The 19100-nt window shown below is 43.4% G+C and overlaps 1 protein-coding gene across 2 annotated transcripts in view; it reads right to left on the bottom strand.

Annotated features, from left to right (window-relative positions):
• The window catches only part of pcdh7a (protocadherin 7a), a 45688-nt gene that overhangs the window by 16945 nt on the left and 9643 nt on the right, over positions 1 to 19100 (bottom strand). For both annotated transcript variants that reach the window (XM_038713543.1, XM_038713542.1), the window contains one exon: positions 17550 to 18332. In XM_038713543.1, the coding sequence (XP_038569471.1) occupies positions 17550 to 18332 (783 nt within the window). The remainder of the gene's footprint in view (positions 1 to 17549; positions 18333 to 19100) is intronic.

A 19100-nucleotide genomic window follows, 5' to 3' on the forward strand; every position in this document is an offset into this window, starting at 1 on the left:
ATGAGCTTGCTGTTACTCCCCTCCCTCCGTTATCTGTAACCTGCCTACGTAACATATTGCATCTGCTCAGTTCGGCCGCACGTGAGAGAGGACAACAAACACTGGCAGCCACTCCGCCATTCATCATAAACTTTGGCTTTAAAACTTCATAAAACAAGACCCAAACAAAGACGCGCTGAACGCAAATAGCTTAGTAACCTGTGGTAAGTAAACATGTTTAGCTCAGCATTGGCGTTCGTTATGAAAAGATGAATGAGCGTTTGTTTACTTGCCAAGCTTGTGGTGGTCGATTAACATAATTATTTATGTCCCGCTGGCTGCCACCACCTTAATTATTGCTGTTGGCTAGAAAGAGGTTACAGGTTTATTGTTGATCACGTAACCTTACAGTTTTATTTAGTTATAACTTTACACTGGTTTGAGAGTCAGGAGGATGTGTTGACTTACAGTAGTTTATAAGCTGTCATTAACTGCATTGCACAGGTTGTGCTCTGTAAGTTAAAAACAGGTTACAGCTTTATTGTTGACCATGTAACTTTACAGTTTTATTATTATTATTAGTTATAACTTACACTGGGTTTGAGAGTCAACAGGGTTTGTTGTAGTTTATAAGCTGTCATTAATTGTAGACACATTGTACATTAGGCTACATGGTTGTGCTCTGTAAGTTAAAAACAGGTTACAGGTTTATTTTATTGTTGATTCAACGTCACAGTTTTATTTAGTTAACGTTACACTGGGTTTAAGAGTCTGGGGAGTGTGTTGACTTACAGTATTTAATAAGCTGTCAATAATTGCATTGCACATTACATGGTTGTGCTCTGTAAATGAAAAACAGGTTAACAGTATTCCTTATAGCTATGCAGTTTTATTAGCAACCTGGATTGAACGCAGCAGGTGATACAGTATTTGTAATAACCACGAGAGACTTGAGACTTGACTTGGACTCTAGCTAGCTAGCTCTAGCTCTAAGTGTGTTACCATTCAGATTATTGTATCCATTCTAGATTATTGTTTTAACTTTTTTTTTTTACCAGCACCTTAAGTGTGAACTTTGGCTGTGAAATTTCACTTCATCTCCTTCTTGCGTGTTTTATCACAGTGCCATTGAGGCCAATTAGTAAAACTAAACTAAACTAAACTTGGACTAAGCGATGGAGTCTACTGGTCAAACCTCTCTATTCTTAGGTCATACCTGCTCAAAAATCTCTGAAACATTTGCTAGTGAATCTTTTGAAACCTTTTTGCTGTCGACTGTTATGCATCAAAGGCAGCGAGGAGGGGAAAACAGTGAAACATGCTGACAGAAAACATCTCGCAGGGGGCTGTGTGAATGGGACAGATGTGTTAACAATTCATTTGATGATGATATATTTACACTGGTTATTTAAATATAGAACTGATCTAAAACTGCATTGAAGACCTTGTGCCGTAGCGGAGCGACGTGTGCAGCGTTGGAATGCAGTTTCCTGAGGCTATGCTAAAAAGAGCAGATGTCCTGTTTACACGGTGTACCCATTAGGTCAAGCAGACAGGTAAAGACAAGTGTCAGGCAACCACGTGGGAAAGAGAGGGTGACAGATGATGACTAAAACAACTGATAAACAGGTGAATGAGCAAACAAGTAAGACAAAGGACCAAGAGGCTGTTAATCAGAACATGTGGTGAAATGTAAGAAGAAAGGGTCAGACAATTGCAAATCTCTACATGACCACAGACTGTCTGAAGTAGAAATGAACAGACAAAGTATGCTGGTAAGGGGAGAGAAGGTAGACCGCCGTGGTATTTGCAGAATGCAGAAAATAGTTTGGAACAGGTTGAAACTCAGCACAGGGAGGGATGAAGCAATACGAGAGGCATTTCTTCAGCTGTCTGACTCGCAGATGTTGATGAGCCAAGGCGCCTTGTTACCACAACACACACACACTCACACAGCTTCCATGTCGATAACGTAAATCCACACATTAGGTAACACCTGATTGCTCACACTTGCAGGTGTGCATGTACACAGATACACACACACACACACACACACACACACACACACTGACACATTTATAACTATGCAGCGTGTATATTGCAGTGGGACCACCTCTGCAGTAAGAGCAATCCTCCCTTCTCCATGCCCCTGCTTTCCCCTATTTTTTTCCCTCCCATGCTCCCTCTCACCCTTCGTTCACTCTCTCTTCTCTCATTTTCCTTCCTCTCCTCTTTCATCCCTCTTATTCTGCAGACCCCCCCCCCCCCCAAACCTTTTCCCTTCCCTTCTCTCTTTCCTCTGTCTCTGTCTCTGTCTCTCTCTCTCTCTCTCTCTCCATAGCTCCCTCTAGAAGCAGGTGATGTAGAAGGGTGCTCAGCAGTATCTGACTATCAGGCCTGACTCTGTGAGAGGAATGATAATCACTGTGCTGCACTGCAGAGAGAGAAAGAAGAGAGAGCGAGGGAGAGACAGGGAGAGAGAAGAGGGAGGGAAAGGGGGCATGAGGTAGAGGGGAAGGGGGGCAAGTGCGGCAGCAGAAAAGGGGAGGGGGGCAAAATGAAGCGGGGAGGGAGAGGAGGAGGGCAAGAGAGTGGGACAAAGAGAAGAGTGAGAATAAAACAAAGAGGAGAAGACACAGGAAAGAAAGACAGAAAAAGAAAGGATCACAGAAATTGAGCACTGCTTTAGTAACGTATACCTCCTCTGTGTCACAATCCCTCTTTCCCCCTCACACAAACACCTTCTCCTCCTCCACTCCCCCCATCTTTCCCCTCCTGCATATGCACTAACTCGCACGCACACACACACACACACACACACACACAAACACACACACCTCCTACAACACCACCCCTACCACCACAATAGCTTGTAGTACAGCAGCCCCGCGGTATGAGGGAAAGCTTTAGCCCTGTGTCTGAGCACCAGAGAACATTAACTGCAGCAGCGAGGTCATCTGATCGGCACTATGCGGTCCCTCTCTCTCTCTACTCTTCACACTACTGCAGTCTGCTGCCGGGCCCCCCTGTGGCCACCAGTGGTACTACCAGCCACGCTGTCTTCTGGCACGCCTGTCCCGTTAAACAGTTACTGCAGCGCACAATGTATGTATGTAATTAGCCGAAGCTCGCTGGTCATATATCACTTTCTCTTACTGGGAGCAATTAAAGCAAAACCCTGTTGCCTCTGCTCATTATCAATACCCTAACAAGTTGCTGTAAGTGCGTGGGTGTGTGTATTTTGTTTGTAGGTATGTGTGTTCGTGCACAGAGGGACAGAGAGACTGCTTCGCCGCATGCGGGTCCACTGCATCGTCATCCACCACAGCTTTTTTACCATCAAGCTGTCCACTCTGGCATTGAGCTTTCTCCCTTCTCCCTGTCTCCATCTGGGCTCTCCACCCTGCAGATACACATTGAAAATCACTGACTCTATTCACAGCATTTGGTCCTTTGAAATGTTCATCCTTTTGTGTAGCCATGGCTGTCTATAGGGGGAAAAACAAAACAGAAACAAAAGCTCATAGATTGACACGTAAAGCGAGGCTTAGAGGACAAATGCCCATGATTCAGATTAGCTCCTTTGTTGGTGTGCTTGCATGTGTATGCTCGTGATGATCGCTTTCCACTGCTAGTCTCTAAAACAGTTATCTCTTATAATATCCATGACAGCAGTCCTTGTTAAGAAAGATGCAAACAGGATGGTGGCGCACAACTGGCCTTCTGTGTGCGTGCGTGAGTAAGAGAGACCATACATATGTATGCCTGCTATTTAGATGGCATTTACTGCCCGTTCTTTTGGTATACGTGTGTGTGTATGTGGACATTAGTCTAATAGTATGCGTGTTAGGAACAGGCTTTTCCCACCCACTGCTATTGTCCATTAAGGGTGACCAGAGGAGAGTGAACAATAGCTTCACTGTGGGGGCCAGTGTATGAAAAGAGTAAAAGTGAGGATGAAGCTAAAGATACGTCGTCTTGCACACAAGGCTGGCGGACAGGCACACACCAAAACACAACCTCCCTGTTGAGAGTGATTAGGAGTGCTGCTGTGAACAATAGACAGAGTCAATAAAGGACCTCAGAGACATCCGGATACAAGAGCAAGGTCTCTATCACCCCCCCCCCCCCCTCCCCCAACCCACCCCCCCCACCTCCACCTCCGTTTCCTACCCCATATTTCCTTTTTCTACCGCATTCTGTACATTTTCTCCTCTTTCTCCATCCCATCCTTTTTCTCTCTCCTCTTTCTCCTTCACTTCCCAAACTATTTTATTTATCACATCTGACCCAGCTCACTCTATGTCTCTTTATTTTCTTGTTGCCTCCGCCCTCTCTCTCTCTCTCTTTTTCATAGACTACGTCTCCTTTGTGGCACTCCTGTCTTTTGTAAAATGGGCGGACGGGCTGAGCTGACAGAGGCTGACACGGTGGAATGCCACAGCAAACTGAAATCCATCCTGTCAGTTTAGAATCAGTGTCACTCATTTTACAAGGTTAAAGATAGCTTTTCCTAATGTGCTGTCAGATCCAAACAAACATACACCGCATAGGCCCTGGCATGCGTACACACAGCACACATATAAGCTTTAAAGTACGTTGGAAGTGCAAACACACACACATACACACACACCCACACATACTCTGCACTCCAGGAGAAGGCCGCATTAACTCACCCACCTACATATGAATATGACCTAAAATGGTAATACAACATAGTTGTGTATGGGTATTGGATATTTCTGTGCATGTGCGTGAACCCCGTCTCAGCCCTATCACCCCTGTGACAGACACAGTGCCACAGAAATGTCCTGGGGCGCCTCGCCCAATGTCTTGACAATAGTCTCAGTGTGTGTGAGTGACAGAGAGTGGCTCGGGGACACAGAGGGGGCGTTATACTGGGTAGACGACACGCACGCACGCAGACACACACATTAAAGTGAGAGAAGACAGTGCACTCTTTCTCTTCCTCTGTGCCTTTTCTCATTCCCTCTCTCCCTGACGCAGAGAGACTCAATCATTCTCACTCTCTCTCTCCTTTGACGCAGAGAAAAAACATAAAACAACTGCCTCCTCCCTCTCTCTCTCTCTTTTTCTCTGAGTGTGTGTGTGTGTGCATATGCGAACACAAGACTGTATAATTAATATGGCTTTCATTTTCTTTGAGCTATGAAGTATGCTTTTGGTATGCAAACAGACTTCTTGCATGTGAGTGTGTGCATGTGTGTGATTGTGTGAGCGTGTGTGTGTGTGTGTGTGTGTGTGCTGTTCGATACACCAGAGACCGAGTGCAGAGTCGGGCCATTGAGCAGAAGGAGAAGGATGGAGGAGAGTTAATGAGAAAGCAGGGGAGAATCCGCGGCGTTTCCATCGATAACCTCACACCACACTTCAAGCATATATACGTACATTGGCTCCATTTTTGAAATCCCCTTTGAAAATTATGGTTCAGTATTAGGGTTAAGAAAAGACTTCTGTGAAGTCATATCCAGCAGAGTTTCAGAGAGCTGAGCCTTGCTGAGGAGTCGGCCTGATTATTATGCGACTCCTGGCATTAACAAAAATGTTTAAAAATGCAAATTATTCCACAGCTACTGCAGCAAAATAGTTAAGCTCCAGCTGAAAACATAATGTTTGCTGCATATTAAAACTACAGGTATATACTGCACTAATTAGCTATAATGGGCAAATGTATATTCTCTTCAATCTCTCTCTTAATGAATACTATGTCTACTAGTGTCTACCTCAGCTGATAGCATTATAATGTGTCATTTGGGTAATAAGGATTTAATGAATGTGTAAATATGAACATGTTTATAATCTTTGTCAATTTTCTTTCTGTGTGAGTTCATGTTAAGACATCAATATTTATTTAGATATTTGCTTTTAGGTCGGTTCCATGCATATTAAGGACTACTGCAGGACAACCACTATCAATTCTGTTCATTATTGATTTATCTGTAGATTATTTCTCAATTAACTGATTAATGATTTGGCCTTAAAAATGCCAGAAAATAGTTAAACATGCCGTTCACAGTTTTCCAGAGCACACAATGACAATATCAAATTGCTTGTTTCATCCAACCAACAGTCTCAAACCCAAAGATATTCAGTTTATTATCATAGAAGACTAAGGAAATATGAGAATCAGGAAAACCATCATTTGTTATTACTAGAGCCTGTGAATCTTTGACATTTTGCTTAAAAAAATGACTGATTTGCAAAACTGTTCTCTTGTGCAAATATTTGATCAAGCGAACAATCAGTCCTACTGCTCCTGTATTGTTTCACTAAATGTGTCTCTAAAGTATTGATTTTTCATGAACTACAATATAAGACAAACAGTCTTGTGTTACGCTTTGAGACAATTTATAGTTTTATTGCACTGCATTGTTTGGGATGATGACTTTTTAAAGCTTATAAATGGAAAAAGTGGAATTTTCCAACTCATTAATCCACTCTAGTTTATCTGATAACTGACACTTGGCCAAGATATATGGCTTTGATAGGACAGCAACAAGACTTCTAATGTGGGGAATTATTGCGTGACTTAACTGTGAACATGGAAAAGCTTGGAAAACCTTGAATCAAGCACTTTGTAGATGCAAGTGCACTAGCTAATGCCTACACAAGTTAGGACATGCTCTGTGTAAATTGGTTTTCCTCAGACTCAGACATTCTCCATAAAGCCCCATATGGGAGTATGGGATGAATTATTAAACCATTCATAATGATCATGCCATGTGAGAGTAACACTGCTTTGTAAAAGTCACGCACATGAAAATAACACCAGCTTCTTTGATATTCACTTACTAGTTTAGTCAATAATTTGAAATTCAACGTTTGATCACCCTTGAAACTACACCGCTGCTGCTTTTTGGCTGAGATCTATTTAAAATGTGGCCAAGCAGCACGCTTGACTTCTGCCTTTTAGAAAAAAAGAAAGGGAAAAAAGAAAAACCCATGGAGAGCATGTTGAGGTGAAATCGTCGATTCAACATTTTTTTTTGATGGAAGGCTCCCTGCAACGGCTCCGCTGGATTTTAAAGGGCCGTCGTCAGCAAAGGCCGGCATTAAGAAACACTCTCACACATCTAATTCTAATCAAAGCCAGCTCTTTTTAACAGCCATGAAAGCTTTCATGTTAACACGACACTGTGACCAAAAGCTTTATTCACGCTTTATTCACGCTTTTAAAAGAGACTGACCGGTCAATAAGCGTGTGTGTGTGCGCCTGCACCTGACAATACACCATATCTGTGTCAACACACTCTATCCCAGCTTCTCATCTTACCGGTGATACTGTGTGTGACTCCCCCAACCATGCATAAATTGTCGGCGATCCCCACTTACACTGCATACGCCTGTGTGTTTGTGTGTATGTCTGTGTGCATGAGTATATATTTTCCAAACCATCTCAGGTTGTCGGCTCAGATGTGAGCATTCTTTTATCCAGCCAATTAAAGGTTGCAATTTCATCCCCATGGAAACCTGTTTGGGGCTTTAATTGGCAGATAGATTTGCATGACTTTGATACAAGAAAAATAAAAAATGGTGTGCTTGTGTTTAAGATTGTGTGCACGTCTGTGGATCTGATCTGTTCAATGAGACTGTGTTGTTTTGTTTTTGTGGGTTTCATTTCTCTTTTTTCCAACTAACTGGAGATGTTTCAACTAACAAGTGCTGGCAACTAACAAGAGTTGCCGTCTTCATAATATCTCTGTATTTGTGAAACAGGAGAACTGAGCCTCTTAAATAATGCATGTCTGACTTGTACCTGTGCAGTGTTGACCCATTAAGAACCAGCTTTATTGCAATGCTTTGCAATTACTGTGCAGTATTAGGAGCAAGCCATTGATTTAAAGTGCAGTTTAATTCATCAAAGTACAGTCTGTTATTAGTTTGGGAGTGTCTGTATCTAAATGGGTAAAAAAACATGTTATCTTACATATTATGGATGATGGTGGGAGTTGAAGTTATTAATTGGTAACGTCCAAGTGAGAGATTTAAAAGTAGTGATGTGTGAGTGCATGATTATGTAGTCCATGTGAGTATGTGTGTGTGTTTGTCGAATAGGTCAACAGGGCTCAATGTGAAACTTTTTTGCAACTGGCCCAATTGGGCCAGTGGGTTTGAAACTTACTGTCCCGAAGACAATTTTTACTGTCCCTCCCTCCAAAAGTAATTTATCAGTGTTACAACAAAATCAAAGACTTATGTTATACTGTTTACATGTTTAATCATTTATTAAATACATCCTGGATATAAAAAAACTAAGCTAAAATGTAATCAGTTAAAATTATAAAAAATAAAAAGGTTAACAAAACAATTTACTTTTAAAACAAAACATATTAACAGACTCAAACATGACGTGCTCTCTCTCCTGCTGACAGCCTTTCAATAAAAAAATTACACAGAGCGGATAGGAGTCGCCTCCATCCTGATTGACAGGTTGCCATTGTAGCGACTTGTCAATCACAAGGTAGTCCCGCCCTAAAGCATACGCTGCTTTCTGGTTTCTTTCCCCTTAAATAGGACCAAAATGTACTAAATGAACATCATGCTGTGTTGAAGAAGACTTGAAACTAGCAACTGAGACCATAAATTCATTAGGAAAGTGTTTACTGGGGTAATAAATCAGGTGAGAAGTAGGGTCATTTTACCATTATTTCTAATGGGACTGGACTTCTTTTTGCAAACAGCAGACTTGCCCCCTACTGTCCGTTAGAGAGAATGCAGGTTTATGTTACTTCTGTTACTTCTAAGTTAGTTCTTCGTTTTTGTTTTTTTTAATAGGGCCTACTAATGTTTTGATTGGGCCAGTGAGTTGCTAGTTCAACAGTCCCAACGTTACTTTTTACTGGACCCGGACGATTGGGCGTTATTGTCAAGCCCTGGTCAAACTATTTTAATGCCTCTGTTTGTAGGCCCCGGGGTGATTTCTCAGCATCTTGACCGGCTAGTTCTTGTAGTTCTGCTCTACCTGTCTCTGGGTGTACGTGAGTGCATGCAAGTGGGCGTCTCTTATCTGGTCTATTTCTGACATAAACAGGCAAATGGGGCTGAACAGGGATCAAAACACACACACACGCAGATACATATACTCACACACACATGCACACATACAATGAGAGAGGCTTGGGTCAATGCTATAATATGGAGCATCGCTGCAGGCAGAGGCCTGCCCACTCAGATTTATGTAACTTCTTCGATAGGGCAGGTAGAAGGCTCGCATTCTCTCTGCACGCGCACACACACACACACACACACACACACACACACACACACACCAAAATAGCCCGAAGAGTCTGAGCTGGCTTTACTTGCAGAGTGAAGCGCCCTCCCTCCTCTCCTGTCTTCTTCTAACCCTAGACCCATATACCTCATTTCAATCTTTTTTATCCCATCTCCTCCTTCCCTACATTCTCTCCATCAGTTTTCCACCCCTAGGCAATACCTAAGAACACATTCTCATTTTGTAGCTCCCCCTACCACTCAATTAAGCCTCGCCTTTTCTCACCTTATTTTTCTTCATCTCCCTGCTCATAAACCCAACAGCTCCTCCCCCACCACCACCATCCCCTTTTTTCTCAGCCATGGGTGCTGACCAGGAATATCTTTTCCCCTCTTCCACTCTTTTTCTGTCTCTCTCTCCGACTTTCTCTTCCCCTATCTCCATCTTGATCTTCCGATTTATCTATCTTCCACCAACAATTCTAAAACAGATGGCTACATTTAGCCTGGGGCAAAAACATTGGCTTTGGACTACAGTGCTACCAGGGCCAGTCTTTCACACTCATGCAAGATCTAATAATCTGAAATCCGGCGAGAAATGGGCTCTGATTCGCCAGTAGCAAAAATGCATAAACCATATTGCACAGTGCAGATATTCACACCTTAGGCTTATTCCTTGGTAGCATGCTTAATTTTATCCAATCAAAAAAAAAAAAAAGAAAAGCAAAGATTAAAGCTGACTTTACGGTCTCTCGGAAAAGAAAAGGCGGGAGAGGAAAATGGAAAGGGTTGTTAAGAGCCATTTGTAAAATTTAAAGAAACTATTAAGTGTTATTAAAAAAAAGTTTGAAACCATTAAAAAACACGTTTTGAAAAGATGGATCCAGATGGAGAGTGATGAAAAGAGATGAAACCACTTAGGGAGAACAGAGAGATCAATCAGAGAGAAGACAGACGGAGGAGGATGTGGGTGTGGGAGTGTGTGCATGTGTCTGTGTGTGTGTGTGGTGGTGGCGGGGGAGGGGCAGACGGACATTGGGGATGGAGGGTTGGAGAGAGAGTTTTTATTGGATGAGTTACACAGCACTGAGTTCAGTAGCAGACTAGAATATGGAATATTCAATACTTCATAATGGTTTGCCCGAGTTTGTTCCTGTAGTTGTAAGTTTCTACCTGTAAACTCTGTTTTAAAAGTTTGTATATTTTGGTCTGTGCTCATGGGCTCACTTTAAAGTCTGAACATTAGGTTTCGGCATTTGTGCATTCAGTCCAATGGCTTCAAGCTTAATTTTACACCCTGTCAGGTAAAAAAAAACATGGCGTCTGTCTGCGTGTTCACAGACTTCTGACAGGTTTACTAAGTTGTGAGGTTTGGTATGGTTCTTTTTAAAGACAACAGAGGTTCCACATGAGAGATCCAAGATAGATGTATAACTAACGATGCCACAGAACCAGCTAAAATACCTGAACATTTAGTGAAAAAACACCCTAACATTTGAGGTACGAATCTGTAAAAACCCTACAAAACAGAAGGAATTATTGCCCAGCACGATGATGCTTGTGCCTGTACACACTGATCGGCCATGAGGGTGGAGGTGATATATTAAGGAACTTCTCTGTCAAGCTCTAGTCTTTCATTCTTCACACTTGCTACATCATAAATTCCAGTTGAGGAGAGACTGTCCAAAATTGTGCACACCAAATTTTACGATTGATTACACAGATTCATACAGTTCTTGGAGAGGGGTCAGGGAGACAGTGTGATGCACAGAGGTATAAATCATTTGGCTTTTTGGATGTGGTTGGACGCAACGTTGTCTGACCCAGCTCGCTTCAAGCATACAGAACCCTTTAGAGGTGGACAGAGCACTTGTGGAATTTTTCACTTCACTTCACAACTTGTAAGATTGAGCTTGAAGCCATAGAGCCGAACGCACAAACTCACACGTTTACATACACATACATATTATGTCAATATTACAACATAATAAAAGTCACTCACACACTGCCCACAGCGGTGATACCTGCAACATCCACTAGCAAGGTAAACAAAATCACTTCACCTCACTTCCCTTCAGTTTGATTCAGTTAGAGTTGACTAAATCCTACTTGATTCCATAGTATTTTAATTATGTAATTGAGCGGAGTGGGGCTGAGTCCAATTCAGTTCAATTCAAAATCCATTCAAGTCAATATAATTCTACCCAACTCAATACCACTTAATGCACTGAAGATTCTTTTGTGTAGGTGGATAAAACCAGTCAAATGGCTACTAAGCTGTCTAGAATCCCTGTCTAGTGCGAGAAAGAGAGCCTTTGTTTAGCAATATTGGGTAAAATTGCTCAACCCACAGACAGCCATTAAGGTAATGCTGTAAGGCAGATGAGCTGAATGCAGAGCCGCTCAATACAGAGCAGTCTTCAAGAAGCAAATAAAAGGAAGCATCTCAGCGAGGGGCTTGCTATGTAGGTCTTTGTGTGTGCTCAAGTGTGTGCGTGTGTCAGGGAGTTAAGAGAGTGTGTTTGTAAGCCTCTACGGATGGGTGTGATTCTAGGAGACAGAGTGTGCCCGGGCTTGCGGCATGTGATTTGATCCAGAGGGAATGGAAGAAGAAACTGATGTAAGAGCCGGAAAACTTTCCTCTCCACTCGTGTGTCATCACATTCTTATCAGAGTTTGTCTGCTTGTGGTGAAAAGTGTGGATGCATAAGGATCTGGGAGGGTGTGTAATTATGTGCTATTATGTACACACAAGAGCGTGTTGCAGTGGGAGCGCCTGTGAGTGTTAAAATCACACGTCCGACGGTGTAGGCTGTGTGTGTCCCTGCCTCAGCTTGTCTGCGTGTGTGTGTGTGGCAATGACATTCCCACATTCCTGCCATTTCACAGAGAGCTTGAAACAAAAGCTGATGGGAGGAGTTGTTAACACAGTAACATTATCAGCTGAACAGCCTGACTGTATTATCTTGTAGTGGTAAACAGCCAAGACAGACAGGGGACTTCCAGTCACATTCCAGCTCTGGGTGACCTTGACGTGTGAAGAAACAGACAATTTCTCTCCCTCTGCCTCCCACAATCTCACTCCCTCTGATTCTCTTCTCGCTTTGTCTTTCTGTCTTTGTCCCGAGCTCACACATGGAAACATACTCTCTCTCTCTCACACACACACACATCTTTGATTGAATAAACTTGTGAGGACATTCCACTGACTTTCATTCCATGCCTCCTAACCCTAACTTCCACCCTCACCACTACCTTTACCTTGACTTATGATGTCCATCTTTGTTGAACTGAGGACATTTGGAATTATACAATCTCTAGCTGGCTGCATACTGAAAGCAGCATCTTAGCGCAGCAACAGTTGCTGCAGTCCTCCGTCACTTTCTACAACGGATGCTCTCAGCCGCAGTGCCGCTGTGCAGAAGAAAGCTGTAGACATATGTGCCGTTCAAATGAAATCTGATGATGTGGTGAACTGGTTACAATCTCCCCCCTCTCCACCTATGAACATGGATCTATCTCCATGACAACTGAGCAAAGTCAATCCGTTGTGGAAACCATTTGAAAGCTGTTAAAAGTGGACCTTGAGTAAAGATTTTTTTTGACAAACTTTTTTTGTTTGGTTTTAGGCTGTTATGAATGCCTTCATTGCAACTGTAGTCCGGACCAAAACAACTGCACAAGTGAACTTGGACAACATAGAATCCACGACTAAAGACCTGTGAATTTTTTCTTAAATGAAAAAGCTTATTAACTAAACATATAAACAGGGTATGCTTGTCGGCTGATCATAGCAAATGTGACATTATCCAACTCCTACATAGTTCTCAAAGATTATTTGGTTCCCATAGCAACATGAATGTGGGGAGTTTTTCCACATTTCTATTTCAAAATTTAGTAAAACTTATTCATTCATGATTTACAGTTTGACAGATGAGTTCCAGTTGCAGTGTTAATTAAAATGCTCACAGCCAGCTACTACTTTAAAGAGCTCCAGAGAAGATGAATAAAGCACAAAACTGCAATGCAGTGCAGCATGAGGTTGTGGTCGGTTATCCAAATAAATTGTTGTTATTCTGTGGCGGGTCCTCATAGCACTGCAGCATTACAGGTCGACTAAAGTATCGAATGAAAATCAGTCAAGGTGATTTAATGTTTGCCATTCTTTGTTTGTTGTATAAACTACTAAATCGTCATTGTTAATAAGTTGATCACAAAACAGATTAGAACAAAAAGCCACCAGTGATTAATATTTTCTGCCGATGGAACTGAAATGCAGATGTGAAAGCACCCTCAAACGCAGGATATTTGTAAGGTGTCCCTATGATTCTGGTGAAGTGGAAAATCAATGTTTACAGGGTGAGCATGTGTTCCACCTCCAAAACCGAGCATCTAACACAAACACACATCTGTGTCCATTTTCCCGTAATGTTTGAACCTTTCTTCATCTCCTGTTATCTATACTCTCTCTCTCACTTCTTTCTGTCTGGCTCATGTTGCCTCCCTGATGCCCACTGACTCTCACCTCCTGCGTGTCCCCTCCCCTCGCTCTTTGTCTCCAGGTCAGTAGATCAGTTTTCAGTCTGGCTTGTTGGGTGATCCCCGCTTTGGTTACCTCGTCCTTCTCACCTCTCGTTTACCCCCACCTCCTCACCTCCCCATCTACTCACCCCGGGAGCATATGGCCGGCTGCGCGGCCTGACCTTATGGGTCCTTTAATAAATACATCAGTGCGCTGGTATCATTATGACAGGGGTCATGGGTCGGTTACAGCGTGTGCATGTGTAACAGAGAGAAAGAGGGAGGGGAGAGAGAGAGAGAGAGACTGTGTGTGTGTGTGTGTGTTTCTGTCTGTTTCTGGTTGACAGTGCCTTCGCCCCTATGCACGCTGCATGTTGTCACAGGAGGTGTACGCGTGGATGCGTTCATATGGCGTGCCTGAGAGCACAGAGGGTTGAGTTTGAGTCTATGACAGACGCTCATCATATTTAATCCTGGAGGGATTTTGTTGAAATGAAAAGCTGCTTTTCAATTTTATAATCCAGTAGACCTAATCTCTCCGCCAGCGCCCGTCCATACAGTCCAATTAGATGGACAAGACTGGCCCTGATGAGTTCCATTCACCACAAACTCATCTCCATAGCCTGTCCTTGCTGTGTCAAAACACTGTGGCACCCCGCATCGTGACAGCCCAGTGCTGACCTTCTCCAAGTGTTGTGAAACTGTGCGACGCAAAAAAATCTGCGCTGTCAACCCACCTGTATCTACCGCAGTCTTGGCCTTGTAAACGACACATTGATTAGACACTGGATGTGTGTGTATGAATGTGGGTGTGTGTCTGGTTCGATTCAGCCTTTGTGGCACCGTGCTCTCAGCGCCCCCCCCCCCCCACACACACACTGGGTCCAGAGAGGAAAAAGTGCTCACTACAGTAAAAGAAGAAGTCGCACTAGTGAAAACGCTGAGTCGATTCATTCTCAGAGGTCAGAGTGGTGCATTGAAGACTCAAAGGTAACAGCGGTTGGGTGTTCAGATTTACGCATATGGCCAAAAGAAAGCGAGAGAACAGAGAGGAACAAAAGGTCAAATGGAGAGGTAAATGGGAAGAAAGGGACAGTGCAAAGTGCTCATACAAATTACTTACACAATTAAAAGAAAGGTAAAAGATAAAAACAGAAATGTTGAGTTCAAACAACCACTATGACCTTTGTTGTGGTTGATTGAGGACTGCAGACAGGAAAAAAATAGGTTTATGGCGTGTGGAGTCTGTGTTCTGTGTGTGTAGTAGTGGTTAGAGGGAAGAACGAGGCCACTTTGCCGATATTGACTGCAGTGCCATGTGACTGCTGTGATCATTAATGTGTCCTGATGCCAACGGGTATCCTGATGACCCACATCTCCGCAGTCCACTCTCACTCTCTGGCTGCCACCCCGCACCAGACCTCTCTCTCTCCTCTCTCTCTCTCTACTTGGAAGCACGTACACTTCAGCATGAGGGCTGGGTACTATACCTCAGTATATTTCAGGTACTGACAAAAATGTGTCTGTGTAAGTATAAAAACATTGGCCTCAAATGTCTTGACTTCATTCTTTTAATATAATATTTACAGCATTAAATCATAATTTTGCTTAATTTAGGCTTTAATTGTATTTAATTTTCTGTTTACATTTTAGAACTTACATTTCTTAAATGAAACAAAACTTTTTTTCCCCTAGTGAAACAAAATAAGGCATGATTATGTACTGAAACTCAGGTACCATATTGACACTAACATCAAGAAATGTCAGATGATACCCACCCATAATCAAAATACAAAACACACACTCTTACATCCGCCCCCACCCCCACCCATTTTCATCTCATTGATATGGATATCCTTCCTCTTCCATCTCATCTCCCTCTCTTCTGTGAACATTTTAGATTTTAAAAAGATCCAACATCATCTTGTTGCCTATCTCTCATGCAATCTTGCTCTTCATCCATGACGCCCAGTTTGTATTACATGCTTTTTAATTTTTTTTATTTGGAGCACACTTGGTTGGTATGATGATGTGCTGACTTCAGATGATCAACAGTTTTTTACTGACCCAGTAAAATAACTGTGAAATTCTTAGCCACCCCACCGTCGTTTACTCCATCTTCTTCCCCTCCTAACCTCCTATAATTCTTTCCCACTCTTGATCTAATGCTATTCCAAATTCTGTCAGCGTCCCAGTTCCTACATTTGGCACATACTCGCCACCTATTACTCCCAGAGTCTATCTCTCACTTGCACTCACATATAAAATGCATATGCATTCACGAAATAAGCAGTCCCTCAAGCTCAGTGACAGGCACCCACCAACACAAACCTGCTCATGTCGCCAAACTGTTCGAGTTAACAAATTTTGACACGTACGTCAACGCAGTCATGCACGAGCACCCAAAGTCTTAGACACACGCACAGACACAAACACACACTCACACACAGAGCTGTGTATGAAACCACAGGCTGCTGGATATTTTAGGGGTGAGCTTGGTTGGGGAGGGGGCACACTCCACTGCAGAAGAGGAGTTAATTACCCCATGCGATCAATAATTCATTATGCTGTCAGTTTTGTGTGTCTACTTGTTTCTGTATGTGTGCTGGCATGTTTTGAGTACACGTAAGCATGAACACCAAACTCTCCCAGTAAGCATTTTCTTTCCCTGGGAACAGCAGATTAAGAGGATTGACTCCGTAATGGATTAACCTCTGGAGTGTGTGTGCGTATGCGGATGCATGAGCGTTCCTGCGTGTGTGTGTGTGTGTGTGTGTGTGTGTTGAGCAGGATCAGAGAGCCCATGTATGAATTGATTAGCCTAAGAAGCTCCTCTCCTTCCCTTTTAATGACCACATCAGCACTTTTTCACCACGGGGAGGATAAATGTAGAGCTGTCTGTCAAGGAAATGAGACACCTCCCCTTTAAGAAGGGTTAGCTGTCACTCAAACATCACTCTTGGGCGCACTCCCCATGGACTTGGGAGACCCTGCTGTGTCAGTATATATACGATGATAGATGGTGCCTACGTGTGTGTGTATTAACGTGTGTATTTGTGTGGGTAGAGGGGTGATTGACCATCTTTATGCAGTATTTATCTGTCAGCAGGACTTCAGTTTTTAACTGCAGCTTCCTGAGCAAAGACTAAAGCCAGTGCATCCATTATCTATGCAGTTGATATTATTTACGGAGTAAACATATATGCTAAACAGAAGAAAGATAACAACTTGACAAGGGAGACAGAAACCCAAAAATGACCAATTACCCTGTTGGAAGCAACTATTCGCCCACTCCCTCTGCATCCTTAGTCCAACTGAACTCCTCAGGGATTTGTACACATGGGCACACACGCACACGCAGTCATGCATGTACACACAAATGCACATTCGCATATTGTTTGGCTATAGTAGGGGGTTGACTCATGTCCCCCGCATTAGATCTTGCTAAACAGAGGACTGATGTTTGACACGGAGCACACACACACACTGTGACAGCAGGGTACCGTCACACTGCTCACAGGCTTAGGATGCTGACAAAGACACACAAGCGTATGTGCATGCGTGCGCACACACTGACAGTAATTTTGTGCAGATAAAAAGGTGTTTAGACGTTAGCAACGGGGTGTGCGCTACAGTATGTCAGCAGATGTGTGAATAAGACGAGATAAAGCTGGGTTGGGGGGCAGAGAGTGGACAAAGTGTCAGAAAGAGCTGACTGAGATTTCTAAGCTAGATTTAAATAAAGAGGTGACAGCGAACCAAAATTGAGGATCCATAGAGACTACGTCATCCCAGTCCCTTCCCAGAGCTCCTACCTGTTTGCTGTACTTGTTCCCAGTCTGGCAGCCGTACTCTGAGCACTGGTCAGATCCCAGGGACATGGCATCTGCATTGCCACTGCCCCCACTACTGCTGCTGCTGGACCCAGCACTCCCCACACAACCTCCACTGCCCACAAAGGTGTTGGAGGGAGGCAGGTCCTGGACCGCTTGGTGCTTCTTTCCCTCAGCTGGGGGTGAGTGGGGCTGTAGATTCACTGCGGGGAGAGGTGAGCTGGATTTGTAGTGCCTGGCCAGATCTGGGCTTGACTGGTGTCTCCTGCCGCCACCCATCCGTGGGCTGCCAGGGTCACCATCCATAACGCAGTAGCGGGCTGCCAGGCGCTCACTAGCACTGCTCATATCCTCCTCATCATCGTCATTGGCATGGCGACGCAGCCCGTTGACTGTGACAATACCACTGTAGAGTGATCTGTCTGACTTCCCTCCTCCTGCAGCTGCACCACCGCCACTTCCATTGCGTTTGTCCCGTCGAGGCTTGCGGCCACGGTCTGATCCCCTGCCTCGGCCGGCCTGTGGTTGAGCCCCTGGAGGACTGAAGAAGTCTTCCTCTGGTTCCTTCTTACCAGCCTCGTAGCCATTCTTGCCCTGAGCACCGCACTGCCGAGCTGTGACCACAAGAAGGATAACCAGGATGACCGCGGCGGCTCCCGCCAAGACACCAATAGCTACACTGAGGCGCTGTTTCCCTAATGCACGTTCGCTATCAGGGTCCCCTGCAATGTCCAGTGACAGTGGAGCCATCAGGCTTCGGGCCACCTGGGGTGAGAGGAACAAGAGTGAGAGAAGATGCAGAGTGAAGGAGGAAAAACAACAAAAGAGACAAAGCATCAATGAGAAAAAGGTCTAAAACAGTGACTGTAGAAGATGACACAGTGGGTATGAAACATCAAACAGCATCTTCAACTTAATTAAACTCATCACTGTGTTTTAGTGGGGGAACTTCTCCATTATTCCCAGACACACAGCGTGTCACTAAATATATAATTGCTCTTGCTTCTGAGTTGCAGCATTTCTGTGACTCTCCACTTGTGATCTCGCATCATCTGTACAGGAAGTGCCTTGGATTATGCTGTTTAAAGCTGATTAAAAGAATAAAAAGGAAACTTTAGACAGCGAGGTCAGGTTCGGTCAGAAGAGGAAAAGTAGGGGAACCAGTCAATAAATGCACAATAGAGGCAAAAGACATGCTATGACTACATCCCCACACAAACACATCTTCTGTCTCATCAATGAACAATGTCCCTATTGTAAATGACAGCGTAGGCGTGGATTTGTTAAGTACTTGCTATCACATTTATTTTGTTGTTGCAGAATTGGATGGACAAACAGATAGAAGGCTATTGTAAATATGTGTTTTCTACGAAATGATTTTTAGAGCCTTTCTCTTTATGGCCTTGAATTTGTTGTTCTGTTAAGCGTAATAGTTTTTGATCAATATATATTACACTTACAAAATATTTTGTGTTTTCGCTTTAAGATAGAGGAGATAAATAACATTCCGTTAATCTTCCGTTATGATACATA

The sequence above is a fragment of the Micropterus salmoides genome, unplaced genomic scaffold, assembly GCF_014851395.1.
Source record: "Micropterus salmoides isolate LMB-PRFRI ecotype aquatic unplaced genomic scaffold, ASM1485139v1 Ms_hic_scaffold_12, whole genome shotgun sequence".
Classification (NCBI taxonomy): Eukaryota; Metazoa; Chordata; class Actinopteri; order Centrarchiformes; family Centrarchidae; genus Micropterus; species Micropterus salmoides.